This window comes from Esox lucius, chromosome 11 (assembly GCF_011004845.1).
Source record: "Esox lucius isolate fEsoLuc1 chromosome 11, fEsoLuc1.pri, whole genome shotgun sequence".
Lineage (NCBI taxonomy): Eukaryota > Metazoa > Chordata > Actinopteri > Esociformes > Esocidae > Esox > Esox lucius.
Genome location: NC_047579.1, coordinates 46,242,212 through 46,261,695, shown reverse-complemented (window position 1 = coordinate 46,261,695; position 19,484 = coordinate 46,242,212). Strand labels below are relative to the sequence as shown.

At 41.9% G+C, this 19,484-nt stretch overlaps 1 protein-coding gene across 5 annotated transcripts in view; it reads right to left on the bottom strand.

Annotated features, from left to right (window-relative positions):
- The window catches only part of mrtfbb (myocardin related transcription factor Bb), a 47,226-nt gene that overhangs the window by 16,622 nt on the left and 11,120 nt on the right, over window positions 1–19,484 (bottom strand). For 2 of the 5 annotated variants that reach the window (XM_020050930.2, XM_020050929.2), the window contains exons 2-3: window positions 8,234–8,585; window positions 504–569 (exon numbers count right to left, since the gene is read on the bottom strand). In XM_020050930.2, coding sequence (XP_019906489.2) covers window positions 504–569; window positions 8,234–8,489 — 322 coding nt within the window. In that variant the 5' untranslated portion in view covers window positions 8,490–8,585. Of the gene's footprint in view, window positions 1–503; window positions 570–3,476; window positions 4,243–8,233; window positions 8,586–9,258; window positions 9,279–19,484 lie in introns of those variants that run through there. The other 3 variants (XM_020050932.2, XM_010874888.4, XM_010874889.4) reach the window with 3 other exon arrangements.

Sequence of the window (19,484 nt, the reverse complement as noted above, 5' to 3'; positions counted from 1 at the left end):
ATTCAGCCCACTGAGTCCCAGAGATACCGATCAAGGAGAGGCAGTAGGATGAACCAGTCATCTCCGCTTAACGGACTATGAGTACCAACATGGATGTTGACACGAGTATGCCTTTTGTTTTCTGGTATTTCAGTGGCCAACAATGTATGCCTCGTTGTGGGTTATGACCGTGGAGTATTCTGAGCATTTATTTATTCTAGAAGCATGACGTGGTTGTGCTGATTAACTGTCAAGACATCAACAGAAGCTTTACACTCTTTATGGCTGTCATAATAGTAGCAAATCAAAGAGCATATGGCTTCAGAGCATATGTTTTTTTATTTTTATTAAAGTAATAATTTAAACAAATTGTCTCAAGCATTGCTGAAAAACAAGAACCTCATTAACATGGTGTGGAAGCAGTTACCATTTCCTACACGCCAAACCATAAAACCTCTGGCAGAGGTGAGTTCAAGTAAATTCTCAGTGGTTTGACAGTGGTGGTGCCTGATGACCATACTCACGTGGCATGATGCCCTGCTCCACCAGCTGCTCCCGGGTGCGTCTCTGCTGCAGGCGGAGTTGGAGCACTGGAGGAGAGAACCAGGATAGATTAAAGGTCAGTCTGGGCACCGCTAGCCTCGTACTGTTTGTGTGTGCTGAATTGGCAACTGTTACGGTCTTGGAGAGACAACATAAATATATCTCTCAGATTACTGCACACTTCTTTACTACCTATTTTGCTGAGTAGTAACTAAAGTTTTACATTTGAACCATTCAGTTACTGCACATTTAACAAAGGCATATGTTCGCTAACCTCCAAAAACATACCACATTGCAGCGCAGCCACAGCCAGAACAAAATAAAAAGGAATGTTCCCTCCACCAAAGACCTTTTAGGAAAGAGACATCCTACTGAAATTCTGCATGTTTAACCTACTGGACTACTGGCACTCCCCAGCAGCTGAGTCACTCTTCTGACATTGCGAGGTTACTTCAAGAGATTACAAAGGCTTTACAAAATGCATACTCTCTTCAAACCCACACAGTGAGATGAAGTAAGGATTGGGATGCATATTTAGGGACAAGCCGAGTAAGTCACTGACTGTAAAAAGACATTCAGCTTGAAGGACAAACAGACAGACAGATGCAAAGGATGTGCCCTCTTCAAGGAGCACAGTAGAAATAACAAATACCAATCTAGAGACTAATTACAGTGCAATGTTTGCATGTCCAAGTCACCTCCAAGATGAAGATGATGTCATCTCAGAGCCAAGCGAACGGTCTCCTTTTTAAGAGCCGCCCCATAAAAAAGTCTGGTGCTTTGTCTTGTTTTGGACGGCTACACACTAATCCATTAAGCCAATGGAAGACATCAAAAGACCAGAACGCTTCGCTGCAGAAGAACTGAAAAATGGAGAGTCTTACGCCGGACACTGCAAATCCTTGGACATCGCTCAGTGTTATTTCACCATCATAATAAACTGCAGTGCGGGCCCAGTTTAAACATTTATAAACAGGCAAGCGTGGACATGTCATTTCAGCAGGAATAACATTGGTCCTACGCTAAAATATTTTAAGAGCACACTGTCGGTTGACGGTGATGAATGACGGCGCGTTGGAGGAACTTTGGGCCCTTATTGTCACCTAGAGGCTGTGTTCATAGTAAGTTCTGACTGCTGCTGGAGATTGCTCAGCCAGAAGGCCTAGACACACACACACAAACACATATGCAACTACATACCACTACACAACCAGGCCTGCTCTGCTCTTGTCCCTTGGGGCACAGTCATTGCGTCTGACCAGGTCAATGTGACTCACTCCAGCTAAAATAAACTGGGCAGCTGTGAGAACAAGGCCTGGGAACCATGAAGTCTGGAGGTGGTGTGGGGGTGGGGGATAGGACTGGGACCCAAACGTTGTACATAGGGGGGGCGCTCCCGCTGGAGAGCAGAGAAGCACAGAGAGTGCTTCTCAGTCTCAGAGAAACTATTTGCGTTAACTTTATATGCCTGCAGGCTGCCTATCCATGGTCACAAGTCCTGTCCACACTAGGGGGTCACCGACACAGAGAGGCGATTGTAGGGAATTACAATTGGTCTGTTACAATATCTATATGATCCACTGACTCAACTGGGAAATAACATTTAAGAGAGGCAATTTATGAGAACAATACTGCCATGTCAATCGGCTTGTGATTTATGCTCAGTGAAGTGAATGTGGAAGATTTTGTCTTCACATCAACGTGTCATGCCTGATGTGCTCTTCTCAATTGTTTGGCTGATGTCAACACTGCTGTTCTCACTGAACCCTGGCTAACCTCTGTGTCATGCCAGTCATCTGCACTGCCCTGCTGTACTTGAGAAAACTCTGGGCGTATAGAGCCTGGCTTTACTAAAACCCCTGTGTCTCCTGATGCTATCTCTAATCTCCTGCCCATGTTCTGGAACACTCATCTGTTTACAACATGTCTGCCTTTAGATCTCCTGCTCTGAACTTTTCCTAAAACAACTGGTATAGATATTAAAAAAAGAATCTGTTTTGATACATCAACATTTTACTTTTCCCCAAACAAACTGAATCCGACACTAACATAGGTTATATTGACATTTGGTTATTAAACACCAAATATTATCAGGGGTTTCCTGTGAAACTATTTCCTAAGTGGCTTTAGCAGGCAAATCAGCATTTAAAAGTAGTTTGAAAGTATGTGGATCACAGAATCCGGAGCTACAGCATGTTTAGAATTTCACTGGGGCGATTCCTCTAAGCCAACATACTATACAGGAAAAGGTACTAAGTGGTGACATCATGCTTAGCTGATAGCCTTAGGGCAATTCTGGCTCTGCAGTTGTTTATCATAAGAAGTGAACACAGTCCTGGGTTTATGGATCCCAATAACATGAAACATTACGTATATAAACTCTCCCACTAACCACTCTCATTGTCTCATCTCCGCTTTCAGTTCAAAACAACAGCGCTGTGATCTGACTGATTGACTCTCTGGGGATATAGGTCATAGCAGACATTGTGTCCATCCTGTACTGCCCTGTCATTTCCTGGTGGGGCTCTATCTCTCTCCCAGCTCACGGTCAAGTTGTTATCATCAATTCATCAGTACCGATTATTCTGACATCATTGCCATTGGGCATTTTCCAGAGGCCTTCAAGCAGTTGTACATTTCATTCAAGGTAATTCCACTGAGGGCTGAGAAGCAGACCTAAAAGCATTAAGCTCACAGAAAAGGACAGAAGTACTAAACACACATTTGCAAAACATGGATAGTGATTAAGATTGATACTGGGCTTCCTGCCAACAGGGACATAGGAGTGTTACAGTACCTCGCCGTCAGAGAGAGAGAGAGAGGGAGAGAGAGGGGGAGAGAGAGAGAGAGGGAGGGAGAGAGAGGGAGAGTAAAAGGGTAATACAAAGCCAGTGAAATAACAGAGCGATAAAAAGAGAGTGAAAGAAAGAGGAGAGAAGGAAAGAGAAGGGCACCTGATTTGAATTTACCCCTGCAGGCGGCGGGGGTCTCCACGTCGAGGCACGCCATGGAGGAGAACGCTGGGTCGCTTAGCGCCCGGGTCTGGAGTCCCATGGAGTGGTCAGGGCTGTGTTGAGCGAGGACTAGCACAAGGGTTTGGTTTGGAGGGAAAAGACCCAGCTAGGAGCATACGGTATGAGAACTGTTTCTCACAGTCGTGTACCTATAGTCCCTCCCTCTCTCTGGTCTCTCCAGTCTCGGTTTGCTCGTGTGTCTCGGTGTAGTTCTCGGCGGAGTGAGTGTGTGTTCTCGCTCAGCCAGTGAGCGTCGGTAGGAGGAGGGAACACAGAGGGATGGGCGGGTCACTGTTAACCCTCGCTGGATCACTCTGCGATCAGTCTTCTCTCTCAACACTAGCCTAATTGGAAAACAATAGAACATGCTCCTTTTGAGCTGGCTAACTACATGTATTTGAAGTCTCACTGAACTTCAGGACGTGTGACTTTCTTGGCACAAAAAGAGCTCCAAAAACATTTAGCATTTGTGACTTTTGAGTGAGAAAGTTTAAGGCTACATACCAGGAGAAAACATGCCAGGCGTTTGTTTGCATATTGAAACATTGTGTCACTGGATGAAGATTTTAAGAAAAAACAACACACTTAGACCTGAGACAGCAATGTTTATGTTTGTTACTTTGCCCAGTTGAAAACTGAATATTTAACAAATAGCACATTCTTGTTATTGCTATAATTTCCATTCCATTAATTTCACTTGTACACTACCCTCAAAAAACAAACATGACATTAATTAATCTTATCAATTATTTTCATGTATTAACCCGTATGTACTGTAGCTGTTTTTAAGGATTTCAATTTTTTTTTTGATTAAATAAACAAAAAATATTTGACAGTTGCACTCCTTCAGAAAGCATTTTCTCTCAGAACAGTTTACATGAACTTGTTCTCTGCGACCCAGAACAAATCACACCAAAGAAAAATATTAGCAAGAGGAAAGCGTTGGGCTGAGGTGAAGGAACTGTGGGATGTGATAGAAAATGAATAGGTCACCATTTTCAGTCATTAGCTCAGGTTCCTACTCCCTAACACTGCCGGGGGGGCCACCATGAACACAGAGGGGCCAGGGGCAGAGGGGGGCCACCATGAACACAGAGGGGCCAGGGGCAGAGGGGGGCCACCATGAACACAGAGGTGCCAGGGGCAGAGGGGGGCCACCATGAACACAGAGGGGCCAGGGGCAGAGGGGGGCCACCATGAACACAGAGGGGCCAGGGGCAGAGGGGGGCCACCATGAACACAGAGGGGCCAGGGGCAGAGGGGGGCCACCATGAACACAGAGGTGCCAGGGGCAGAGGGGGGCCACCATGAACACAGAGGGGCCAGGGGCAGAGGGGGGCCACCATGAACACAGAGGTGCCAGGGGCAGAGGGGGGCCACCATGAACACAGAGGGGCCAGGGGCAGAGGGGGGCCACCATGAACACAGAGGTGCCAGGGGCAGAGGGGGGCCACCATGAACACAGAGGGGCCAGGGGCAGAGGGGGGCCACCATGAACACAGAGGGGCCAGGGGCAGAGTGGGGCCACCATGAACGGACACGCTTAAAGTCTTCAAGTAAGCACAAATCACTGGATTTGATCACCATATACACCTTGAAAGATGACATACAAAGCGGAAACAGTAATGACTGGATTACACCATGTGGATTAGGGATGCTGCTGAATGGAAGCAAGCTCCACTGAACAGTCGGTGCTGATCCTAGAGCATGGCCCCTGCAGTGCAGGTGAATCCACCACAGGGGTCATCCTCTTAGGGAGAAAGACAGGATGCCGGTGAAACGTCTGACATTGCCAGCTGCTGCTGGGTGCCGGGGATTAGAGAGAGCTCCCAGTAGGAGGGATAAATGGAATTCAGGCCTGGTCTGCCTTCGGATCGATGAAACTGCAGTCCAAAGCAGGAAGCAAGTAGCAATCGATAGAACATGAGACAGGATGAAAAACCAAGGAGAAACAGTACCCCAAGCAGAGCTTCCACTAAAAAGATGCATTGTTTTAGCAATGTCAAGGACATCCCAAAAAGAATACTGCCTGGAGTAAACATACAGAGATTTATAGTAGAGTCCACTGCGAATCACTATCAATATAAACACTTTTGATCCCACATGTCGCATCTGAGCCACTTGTAAACTATAAATCATACATTAACGAGAGAAAACAAACATCTACATTCCTATCGTTCTGATGATAAAATATATCCCAGCCTGAGTTGAGGCACAGTCTGATGACTGAGGAAGGGCTTGGAGAGGGTTGTAAAGGTCAGCACATGAAAGATTAAACTTGGCCAGATGCATGTATTTTGAAACAGATAAACATTTTTTATACATTCTTTATATTTTAAACATGAACAAGCAATAGGGTCAGGAAAACCACTATTCTTCCAACCCATGCTCTTCATACCATCTCTAGGGACACTGGGAAAATGTCAGGGTGCCACTCAGAGTGGGTAGGGTGCCAGCCAGCCCACCAGGCAGACACTGCCCAATGCTACCCCTTGATACGGTTCACATGCGAGAGGAATATTTCCAGGCTGGAGTTCCTGCTGTGATTGTGAGAATCGAAGGGTTGGGACAGGGACATAGAGGGGGTTGTGGAGAAGGGGTTGATATTTCAAGATGCTGAAGATCCACAATGTTTAATAAATGATAATGTGAGGTAATGGTAAAGAGTTAAACTAGAGGCTCAATACATTCATTTTTGACCGACCGCATAAGCGGAGCCGGCCTAGGAGAGTGAATGTCTCTTACTGAGTCCGTCCCTGACAGGATGACTACCCTTTGTTAAATAGCGTAGTGGTTAGAGACGCAGGCTACAAAACAACAGGTCCCGAGTTCGACTCCTGTAGCAGTCAACACACATGATGCCTGAGGTTCAGGACAGACAAAAACATCGCTGGCCGTAACTTTATGTAGCTACAAAATAGGAAGCCTAAAATAAAACAGTTCTGGTGGATATTAGGATTTGTTCATGAAAGACAAACACTTTGCTGCCTACACGATTCTCTCGTCTTTTCACTTGACAAAAACGTCAGTTATAAATATATCGTCACCTATATTAATAGATACTCAATGTCATTCATGAATGACTAATTAGCGGTTATAACGGCCAACGGTAAAAGACAATTTGTTCAGAGTAGACAAAAACTTTGCTGGCTACAACCCTCTGTAGCTACGGGAAGCCTAAAATGAAACGGTTTACTGTAGTGATAGCCATTTGAGGCTTCATTAGCGTTATTTTAGCAGCAGGATATTATGCCGGCACAACTCAGATTTTCATTATCACAATAAAAGCCATCATGGACATTTAGAAGGCCATATAGTTAACAATCTAGTATGTAAAAAAAGAACAGACAAGAACAACATTGGAACGGACATTAAACATAAAAAGACAGACTAGTTTGTTAACTATATAGACTTATATAATTCAATTATGGCTTTTATTTTGAAAAAGAAAATATGAGTTAGCGCTGCTAGCATAATATCCTGCTGCTAGAAGAACTGCCATCACTAGTTTACTGTTATATTACAACTATTTCTGGTGGAATTTCGAATGATGTCTTAGCATTTCTTCAGGATAGTCAAACACTTCGCTGGCTATACGATTCTCTCGTCTTTTCCCTTGACGAAAAGTCTGTTATCATCACCTATATTGATACAGTAGTTATTGTATCAATGTAATTCACGAATGGCTAATAAGCTGTTAAAACATCCAGTGGCAAAAGCCATACAGTTCATAGATGCCATTTGTGGTGGAGGTAAACTTAACCAGAAACATTACTCAGTTTTACACAATGCGTAATGGCGTCTAGCGACATATTACTGGCTAATAAGCTTTTAAAACGGCCAGTGGCAAAAGTCATACAGTTCATTGATACAATTTGTGGTGGAGGTAAACTTAATAAGAAACGTTACTCAGTATAACAAGATGGTTAATGGTGTCTAACGAAATATTCAAACTAGGCGTGATGTTAATGTATGACAACATTATATAATGTCAATATGCTATACTGACACCTGTCAAATGGTCAGCTCTGTGATATTGTGGTTAAAGACACAGCCTTTCACATGGGCGACCTAGGTTAGAATCTAGAGAGGGTAGCCATGATAAACACTTTCTATTGTGGGCTGGCTGAACAAGGCTCGCCTGGTTTCTTGTTTAAATGTGATATTACAATATACACTTGAAATTTATCAAATAAACTCCCCAGTAACAGCCACCTAAAAATCTGTTTTTTTAAAGCAACCCACTTAGTGGCCCTAGGAAAGGACTTTGGGACTTAATGTCAGGAACCGTTTAGGCAGATTACGTGTTGGCTTCCAGATGCCATTCCAGTCTAATTTGCCACTTCTCTCTACAAACAAATCTGTTTGGCTTTGGAGAGGGGTTTGTTTTCCCACTGTCAGGGCAGGCCTGCACTCTAGTGGATGACGTAGAAACCAGGGTCTCTGGGTGAATTGCAACTGAATTAGCTTGGGTTCTTTGGAATCATCCGATGTATGCGCCAATGCATTTTGGGAAAGGAAGACAAGTAAATAAAGGAGACAATAAATCACATTTTATGACACTTCTTTAGTGTTTTGACTCATTTTTCTCATTTTACTAGTCAGTATTCACCATGTGTCACTAAATTGGCAACAGGATGTCATTTCCAATGCTTGCTGAGAAGACTAACCTTTTGACTGTCTGCTGTACTACTTACCATTCTTGCGCTCTTTGAGTGGCGGCAAGCAGTGGTTGGTTTGGCAGTGGTTGGGTTGGCAGTGGTTGGGTTGGCAGTGGCTGGGTTGGCAGTGGCTGGGTTGGCAGTGGCTGTTTTGGCTGGGTTGGCAGTGGCTGGCCTGCAGAGTCAGCTCTTTCAGCTCGTGGGTCACTGCCTCATCCTGGGGACTGGGCTCCAGCAGCACCAGATGCAGGCTGGAGCCTCCCTCCGCTCCGAGGCTCCCATGGTGAGCCATGCTGCTGCCTGAGGACAGGAGGAACAGCTAGGCCGGGTCTCCTACAGGCCAGCAGGACAGATGTAGCTGCTGATTGTTGGCTGTGGATGGAGAAATCTGCAGGGGAGATGGGTAAAATATGATTGTGTGTAATTAATCACATGACAAATTCGGCTGACAGTTTAATTATTTGATTTACAGTTTTATGACGTCTGGCTGATACACTCCCCTAAAGGATTATTAGGAACACCTGCTCAATTTCTCATTAATGCAATTATCTAATCAACCAATGACATGGCAGTTGCGTCAATGCATTTAGGGGTGTGGTCCTGGTCAAGACAATCTCCTGAACTCCACACTGAATGTCAGAATGGGAAAGAAAGGTGATTTAAGCAATTTTGAGCGTGGCATGGTTGTTGGTGCCAGATGGGCCGGTCTGATTATTTCACAATCTGCTCAGTTACTGAGATTTTCACGCACAATCATTTCTAGGGTTTACAAAGAATGGTGTGAAAAGGGAAAAACATCCTGTATGCGGCAGTCCTGTGGGCGAAAATGCCTTGTTGATGCTAGAAGTCAGAGGAGAATGGGCTGAATGATTCAAGCTGATAGAAGAGCAACTTTGACTGAAATAACCACTCGTTACAACCGAGGTATGCAGCTAAGCATTTGTGAAGCCACAACACGCACAACCTTGAGGCGGATGGGCTACAACAGCAGAAGACCCCACCGGGTACCACTCATCTCCACTTCAAATAGGAAAAAGAAGCTACAGTTTGCACGAGCTCACCAAAATTGAAGACTGGAAGAATGTTGCCTGGTCTGATGAGTCACGATTTCTGTTGAGACATTCAGATGGTAGAGTCAGAATTTGGCGTAAACAGAATGAAAACATGGATCCATCATGCCTTGTTACCACTGTGCAGGCTGGTGGTGGTGTAATGGTGTGGGGGATGTTTTCTTGGCACACTTTAGGCCCCTTAGTGCCAATTGGGCATCGTTTAAATGCCACGGCCTACCTGAACATTGTTTCTGACCATGTCCATTCCTTTATGACCACCATGAACTCATCCTCTGATGGCTACTTCCAGCAGGATAATGCACCATGTCACAAAGCTCGAATCATTTCAAATTGGTTTCTTGAACATGACAATGAGTTCACTGTACTGAAATGGCCACAGTCACCAGATCTCAACCCAATAGAGCATCTTTGGGATGTGGTGGAACGGGAGCTTCGTGCCCTGGATGTGCATCCCACAAATCTCCATCAACTGCAAGATGCAATCCTATCAATATGGGCCAACATTTCTAAAGAATGCTTTCAGCACCTTGTTGAATCAATGCCACATAGAATTAAGGCAGTTCTGAAGGCGAAAGGGGGTCAAACACAGTATAAGTATGATGTTCCTAATAATTCTTTAGGTGAGTGTATATAACCTCATTGTATGCAGTAGGAGTGAAATATGAATGAACCGTATTAACATTTTAAGAATTAAAGTAACTGTATGGTATTTCAAATGTTTTCTATGGCATTTTATGTAAATGTTTGGTAGCACTTTATAAATGCTTTATTGTAATATTTATAATGAATTAGTAAATTGTTTATTTGTTATATATTAATCATTGCTCCATTTAAAGTATGTTTACTAAAGGTCCTTGTCAGCCATTTACTAATCATGTGTGTTATTGTGTGGTCTAAAGTATAGGGTATTCATACATCATGAATAAATAAATAACACATTTACTTTGTTTTATGCTATTTTGAGACCTTAAGAAGCATTAGGTACTAAGGTATTGTCCAATAATGGAATGTTCAATGGTCCATAAGGACCATTTACAGGATTTAAAACGCTAACAATATTTATAAAAAGTTGTTGTTCATTAACTATCTATGAGTGATTTATCATGACTAGCTATAAAATGCAAACTACAATTTACAACCATCCCTCCATTAATCCATATTGAGATCCTGTTTACAATGAAAAAAGACCATAAGACAAATCTCAGCTTTCCAGATGGAGTAATCATAACCCATTTTATTTTGCCTAAGCATACAATCTGCTGAACTAAGTTTGGGTTTTATAGAGGTTAGAAGAAGCCAGTGATCTCTGGTGACCACAGTCTCTCTCATTCCTCAGAGAACAGAGAGGAAATCTGCTGCTCAAGAGGCAGCTTTTATTGGGTTGTGCTGACATTTGCACCTGCCTCCTGCTGGAGTTCTTCAGTACAGAGAAAATCCTTCAGAGGTGCTGTCAGAATTGTAATGAGATGAATCTTGCATTCAGATCAGCTAAATCTCGACTTCTCCCTTTCCACAAGCTGCCTTACCATAATGATAATAAACTCCTCCCTACATGACGAAGCATATCCCTATATCCAGACTATATCCAGACTATATCCAGAGGGTACATAACCTTATCCTAGCCATCCATCATCTCTTCTTCTCATGTAGCCTACAACCTTAATCTCCCTTGTTTACCAGACTGTGTCGGCTATACTTCAGCTTCTTTCCCTTACTTGCCATGATTACCATACAAAGCATTTCTACAGAACCTGTATACTGTACATCCCATGAGACAAATACCTGTGAAATGTCTTGTATGTCTTTATTTAGCCAGACTGTGGAGCAAATAGACAGGCTTAGAAATTTAATCTTTATTTTTCAGGACTAGAACCTAGATATGATTCAGATTTTTAAAAACAACTTTAGAGTGCCTGAGAGAATATGAAATGGTGGGTGTACTTCACCCAAAGGCTTTGATTCTCTATTAAAGTCTACAGTGTCACCCGAAAAGAGACACAAGACATCTGAGATGATTGGCAACTTTGATCTCCAGAACAAAGTATCTGTGTTTGAACCAAGATCATCTTCTTTGTATTAGTTCAAGTTATGAATACAGTTATGGTAGAGTCCCACTGGGAACTGGCAGACTGGAATAGGTATTACAAGTGGCTAATGAACAATTACAGCATTCAGGGCAGTCATCCCATCTTAGCACATAGTCAGCTCCTCATGAGTCAGAAAATAAGAAAGCAGTTAAACACATCAGCATTAGCCTAGGCCATTGTGTTTTATAAAAATGACACACAGGCTATAATTCCTCTTGAATTTATAATCAATTGGTGCTCCACTAATAGATAGATGTGAATAATCAATGATTACTCCTGTTGTTATCATTCTATTTCCATGAATGTAATCCTACTTATCCTACATTAATCAACTCCAATGTTTATTAGGTCCATTTGGAGACTAGAATGAGGCTTTGCTTCAATGGAGATACTTAACTGCAAGTTTGGGAAAGTTGTGTCCTTTAATGCACATCAATCCAAGCTGTTTCCCTTATTGTCACACGGCTCGTTCAACTAGGAATTATTTGACGGCACTTACTAGCTTGGTGGAGAGCGTATTTTCAAGTCAACAATGATAACTGAGCTTGCAGAGCATGTTCCCAGAGCATGATGGACAATGCTGCCCTGTCCAACATTCTACACATTCACCTCAGACGTTGCCGAGGCAACTTAATGCAGCAGCATAACATTTATAGTGCAAAATAGAGTTTTTATCTACCACCCTCGTATAAATATCCATATTCCTTATGAGTAGACGCGCCAGTAAATTTGAAAATAAACAATAGACTATAGTTCTACACAATGAGATTGGTTATCTGTACCTCAGGATGATCATTATGAAGAAAAAAACTGAGCTGCCTCTTAACGAAGTTAATATGCTATGCAATGTTGAGAGGGTTTACTTGCAGCTAAGAGAGGGTTTGTTATATGATCCCTGGACTATTTGCAAAGACTAATGTTAGCTTCCATTGCGCTGTTGATCTTCGATCCATACACAGATGTTAGCGCTTCTTTGTTTACACTCTTAGTCAGTTGAAGTACATGTATTAGTGAAGTTTACAATGAAGGCTGTGCAGGTTATGAAGGACAGCCTTTTTCTTTTCTGCCCCCGCTCCAGCTGGCAAAATAAAAGTTATTATTATTAAAGTTATTATTATCGGTGATGCATGTAAATAAAGATACAGCTTATACACAAACAGGCAGAGTTCCGTTAATAGCAATAAACACTCTTTTATATCCTCTATGCAAAGCACATATCATTATGAAATGTAAAATAAAATTCTGAATGGAAAGTAACGTTCAAAAGGTTACTTTGCACTACCGTTCAAAAGGTCAGTTAGAGATATCCTTGTTTTTGAAAGAAAAATGTCCATTAAAATAACAAAATGTATCAGAAATACATTGTTGACATTGTTAATGTAACTATTGTAGCTGGAAACAGCAGCTTTCTTATGGAATATCTATCAGCAATGTCCTGGGCTCCAATCGCACATTCTGGTTGTTAACCCAAGTTTATTATTTTAAAAGGCTAATTAATCATTAGAAAACAATTTAGCAATTATGTTTGCACAGCTGAAAACTATTGTGCTGATTAAAGAAGCAATAAAACAAGCCTTTAGAAATGTTCAGTATCTGAACCATAAGCAATTGTGGGTTCGATCACAGGCTCAAAATGGCCAGAAACAAATAACTTTCTTCTGAAACCCATCAATCGATACTTGTTATGAGAATTTAATGCTATTTCATGTGAGACATTGCCAAGAAACTGAAGATCTCCTATAATGTAATGTACAGTACAACTCCTTTCACAGAACAGCGCAACCTGACTCTAACCAGAATAGAAAGAGGAGAGGGAGGCACCGGTGCGCAACTGAGCAAGAGGACAAATTCATAAGTGTCAAGTTTGAGATTCAGACGCCTTACAGGTCCTCCACTGGCAGCTTCATTAAATATTACCTGCAAAACACAAGTCTCAACATCAACAGAGGCAAATCTGGGATGCTGGCCTTCTAGGCAGAGTTGCAAAGAAAAAGCCTCATCTCAGACTGGCTGATATAAGATTAAGATGGGCAAAATAACCAAGACACTGAACAGAGGAAGATTGTAACAAAATATTATGGACAGACAAATCTACGTTTGAGATTGTAGGATCACAAATAAGAATACTTGTGAAACGCAGACAAAATGAAAAGATACTGGAGGAGTGCTTGACACAATCTTTCAAGCATGGTGGAGGCAATGTGAAGGTCTGGGGGTGCTTTGGTGGTGGTAAAGTGGTAGATTTTTACAGGGATCTTGAAGAAGCAAGGCTCTAACTAATTTTGCAACGCCATGCCATACCCTATGGACAGCTCTCGATTGGAGTAAATTTCCTCCCAAAGCACAGCTCCAAACTTTGCAAGAACAATTTAGGGACAAAGCAGTCAGCTAGTATTCTCTCTATAATGGAGTGGCCAGCAGTCAACGAATCTCAACCCTATTGAGCTGTTGTGGGAGCTGCTTGACTGTATGGTAAATTAAAAAGTGCCCATCAAGCCAATCCAACTTGTGGGAGGTGCTTCAGGAAGCATGGGGTGAAATCTCTTCAGATTACTTCAACAAATTGACAACTAGTTTGCCCAAGAAGGTCTGCAAGGCTGTAATTGCTGCAAATGGAGGATGCTTTGACGAAAGCAACGGTTGAAGGACACAATTATTATTTAAATTAAAAATAATTATTTCTAACCTTGTCAATCACTAGATTTCCTATTCATTTTTGCCATTCAAACTCATTTCATCATGTTTTCGTGGAAAACAAGGCCATTTCTAAGTAGCCCCAAACTTGTTAATGGTAGTGTACGTTTATGCATGTTTAACTCAGGTCAGAATCATCCCAGAAGTGTGAAAGAATACGATCTAAATGACTCCTCTTGGGACATGGTCAAACTTTCTCTGCAGGTTTGTTATTAATAAGGGTATGGCTTTCAAGCCAGTCATGTTTCTCAAAAAAGCCTGTTCTTGGCTAAAGAGAGACCAGCATTTTGGCTGCTGGAATAAACAGATGTAGTTCATACTGTATCAATTGGATAGAACTAGCTAGACTGAATTGGCCTGGCTAAACGTTGAAACACTCAAAGGAAAACATATCAGAAGGTGTAAAGGTTTTATGTGAAAATGTTTAAAGCCATTTATCGGAGCAGTAAGTGTTTATTTATTTGGAGAAAAAAAACGATGTAACACTAAAATAAAAGTAAAACATTTAAAGTAACAGAAACCAATTGTTTAATTTCTTCCCTCAGTATTTTGTGTGACATGCACTGGAATGCAAAATCGAAACAGTTCCCTTTGTTATACTGTCATTTCAAACTTTTAGCCCTTACGTAAATTCTTCCAAGCTTCATGCAGGATTTGCCATAACTCATCTTTTTGTTAATTTCCATGACCAAGTAATCCCACACAGTATCAATTATATTGTGTACACGGCTCTGAATTGCCAATCTAATACTGTAAGTGTTCTGCATCTCCATTATTGTAGTGAAAGTTTTTTCCAATCAGCAAGATGGCCATTGGTTGTGAGAATTATAGTTGAGGTATACCATATACTGGTATAACATGAACCCATCCCAATAATTACATAATCAAACTACGGGCAACTACACCATCACTTAACATTATGCATTCCAGCTGCTTGAAAATTGACATGAAAACAATGAATGCATTATGATTCGACAAAACAATACAATTCTGCCAAGGTGGGATACAAGTACTGCTGTACGCGTCTGCTGAGCACGTCAATTCAGACTTCAGCTATTTAGTGGTCCTGATGAAATTTACCGAAGGCATGATAAAAACACACAAGCCTGATATAGTACCAGTGGCTTTACAACGCTAAAGATGAGAAAAAAAACGAAGAAAAGGTACAACAAATCATCCTTACGTCCGACGTGCCACACACATTCAATTAAATCAACAGAACAAACATCACTTTTCCAATAAATCTGATCATGCTACTTAATTGGATGTCTTGCGGTTGGTTGGCGTCTCTTTGGTGATCTGGTTCTGGCAAAGTGAGATGGATATTTAGTTACTGATTATTCCTGTGTTCACTGTCCACAGCCCACCTGGTCATCCCTGTCCTGGTCCACCTGGTTGGGCTACTGATCTGGATTCTATCAAAATAATTTGGACGCAGCCCATCAGTGCTAATTACCCTGCTGGTCTTCTGAACATGCAAAACATTGTTGTGGCCCAAAAAGGTACTCATATAATCTTCACAGTCAGAAGAGCACTGCCGATCCCTCAAAGCCTGGACCCACTAGGTTTATCCTTGGTTCTGACCCAACCCGGTTTGCCACTGTGGATAGGTTTAGGCTGGGTGTCTACATAAGTACTGACAACTGCTAATGTAACAAGCACTGTATAATACATTTGATTGAGCAATTCATTACAACATAACACTGTAAGAAATGTACTTTTCTTGCATACCCATTAAGTTAATCACATTTACAATTCGTGCTGGATAGTAAGCATTACTACTGTAGGATTTTCCTGTATTGCATAAGTCTTTTCCATGACTGGGGTCATACTCTGTTGTGATAAAGAAACATATATTGAAATTATTCAACTTTGACATGCATAAAAATGGAATTTTCCCCTTTAAAAAGAATGCCTTTGAACATCAAAGCCATTTTAGCATGAAATCCGAATGTGGATTCCAAAAAAACTGTGTAACCACAGACTTACATCTAGTGAAGCATTCTCTGGTTACAGTAAGGAGAGCCAAATCACGATGAAACTAGATTCAGCAATTAATATGGTCACTTCAGCTTCCAATGCATAAAAAGAACAACAGTCTAAGTAGCCAGCAATAACATGGTTGAAGAACCATCATAAGACACTAAAGCTGATTTAAAGCTACCACTAGCAGGCTATGGGTTCTTTTAAGTGAGGCTAAACACTGAAGCAATCCTCTGTCCGCCTCTGAAGGTACATGACGTGTGCTTTAACCAGATTCAGATGCAATGTGGGAGACATAATCGGCTGCTCAGGCCTCTGCACCACAATGGTATTTGTTATAAAACCCAGACTTGCTTTAAGCCTCTTTAGGATTTTGAGAGATAGAGAGAGAGAGAGAGAGAGAGAGAGAGTGAGATAGAGAGAGAGAGAGAGTGAGTGTGTGAGTGTGTGTGTGTGTGTGTGTGCGCATGTGTAGAGCCTGGCTAAGACACATTCAAGGTGCTTTGGCAACAGGTACCCACATGTGAACAGAGTTAGTAGAACCTGCCACAGCTCTAACGCCATTTCAGGGGCAACTGTATGCCAAAAAAAATCTGTAACAAAAAATGTACTTGGGTTTGGCCAGATAAACCACCTGGCATGTTGATACAACAAAGATAAATGCCTGTAGTTGCTCTGAGATTCGAGCAAGAACACAATGAGCATTTTCAAAGCGTCAGGGTTGAGGATTTTTGGGTGATTGATTGCAGGTTACAAAACATTTGAGATTACAAGCTCTTAGACAAGCATGATGCATTATTGAGAGATGTCTGTTTAGTTGGCACAGTTTGACCTCATCTGTCAGTACAGGAACAATATGCACTCTTAGAAAAATGTGTTATTTGGCTGCCCACATAGGACAATGGTTTCTGCTTCCACATGGAACAATTTTCCTTCTACAACCCTTCAATGGAAACAGAATGCACCTCAGCTCAATTCAGAGCTAAGCAAAGGGTCTGAATACTTATGCAAATATGATATACCGTTTTTTTATACATCTGCAAACATTTCTGGCACATTATGGCATGTTGTGTGAAGATTGATGAGGAAAACATTTATTTAATTCAACCCTGTTTCCAAAAATGTTAGGACGCTGTTTAAAATGTGAAGAAAAACAGAATGCACTGATGTGCAAATCATTTAAACCATATTCAACAGAAAATAGTACAAAGAGAAAATATAAAATGTTGAAAGTGAGAAAATATACACCTACTTTCAATTTTATGCCAGCAACACATTTAAAAAAAGCTGGGACAGGGGAAACAAAAGACTGAAAAAGTTGTGTAATGTTAGAAAAAACATGATGGAACATCGCAATGAGGATAGGATGAGTCTTTCAGAAGTAAAGATGGGGAGGGGTTCACCACTCTGTGAAAGACTGTACAGGCAAATAGTGCAACAGTTTAAGAATACCGTTCCTCAATGTTAAATTACGAAGTGTTTGGGGATCTCATCATCTACAGTACATAAAATTATTAAAAGATGAATCATTAAAAGAATCCGGAGAAATCTCTGTACACAAGGGACAAGGCTGAAAACCAATATTGGATGGCTGTGATCTTCAGGCCCTCAGACGGCACAGCATTAAAAACAGACACGATTCTTCAGTAGACAGTGCATGGGCTCAGGAACACCTCTGAAAACCATTGTCTGTGAACACAGTATGTCGCTGCATCCACAAATCCAAGTTAAAACTGTACCATGAGTGTGTATTAAGCTCAATACATACTCTCAGCACGTCACACACACCTGACTGTATGGATAACATACTCAAGTCCCCAGCCGGAGAAATACTACTCAAAACATCGGCAGGGTGCCTCCTGTCATAGACTGCAGTGACTTTGGCTCTTTGTTTTCAAGTAAGAATCTCCCCTACACCCACTACATTCCCAGCGCTGCTCCTCTGCTTCTCACCCCATGAACCCCCGATAGGCTCTCTGTGGCGCAGTTTCAATGGTGGGAAAGCCAGAGGGAAATCCCTGTAGGCCTCTGACTTCTCTTTGTAGGCCACGAAAGCCATGCTGCATGCAGGCAGCTGCCAAGAAGAGGCTAGGGAAAAGATTCCTCTGGCAGCATGGGTCAGCCACATTCTCATCAACAACAACAACACTCCACATACTGTACACCCGTAAGCCTTCACACCCCTACACACACACACACACACACACACACACACACGTCCACACGTCTGGAGCGTGCCAGTCGTTGAAGAAATATGAGACTTTCTGATGATTCATTTTCCCCTTCGGACTTTCAACAGGTGTTATGGAAGTGTGACAACGCTGCTTTGTGTCAAGTACCTCGGCTGGATTTCAGCTGTCACAGTAATATTTATTGCAAATGGTGAAAATAGGATAGACATTCTAGACCAAATTTTCATTTAATGTTCACCCATAGTTGATGATTTACAGCACAAGTGAAAGAGTAGGAGAGTCGTTTTACTGGGTGAGACAACCTTGAGAGGTTATCTGGGTTTACCTGTGACAATACAAGAAAAAACAAGGACAGTACCTTGTCAGGCATTACTACAGGTGAGAAAAATGTCAACAAACACCCCTGATTACGATGTTGAAACGTGTATTCAGTTTCCTACATTTTTTTTTTCTCAAAAAAACGACAGAGCGTCAGTAGATGGCGCTGCAGGGCATAACCCCGAGTGAGTCACTTCACTGATCATGCTGTTGGAAGCCATTTACATCTAATTTTAAAGAATGTTCTGTTCCAAATTTTGGCAGTTCTTTTATTTTCTTTGTACTGAAAATGTCTGATGCCTGATGGAATGGGAACTTCTGCCATGTGTCACTATTGCTATTTCAGTAATGCAGTACAAATATGCCTAACCCAACCTCTACTGTTGATGTTTGGATTTAACTTGATTTTAAACTGACATTAAGGAAATTATATTACCCATTAAAATAAACACATAAAGGATTATAAACTCTAAGCGAGGCCTTTTAAAGTAATATTCAAGTTGAGATCCGTGATTGTGCAGCAGCCCGCCACAAATACACTGCCCAAAGAAAATGAAGGGAACACTAAAATCCCAGATTGGGTCACGATGAATGAAATATATTAAAGATCAAAACCTTCATTGTACATTGTGTAATTCGTGGGGAACCCAGGGCCCACTGCACCACCGTAAGGTCTGACGATGGGTCTGAGGATTTCATCCTGGTACTTAACAGCAGTCAGGGTGCTGATGGCTAGCACGTGGAGGTCTGTGTGAGCCTCCAAGTATATGTCCCCAGACTATCACTGACCCACCGTCAAAATGGTCATGCTGGATGATGTTGCAGGTAGCATAACGTTCACCACACCATCTCCAGACTCTTTCCCATCTATCATGTGCTCAGTGTGAACCTGCTTTCACCTGTGAAGAGAAAGGGACGCCAACGGTGGACCTGCCAATTC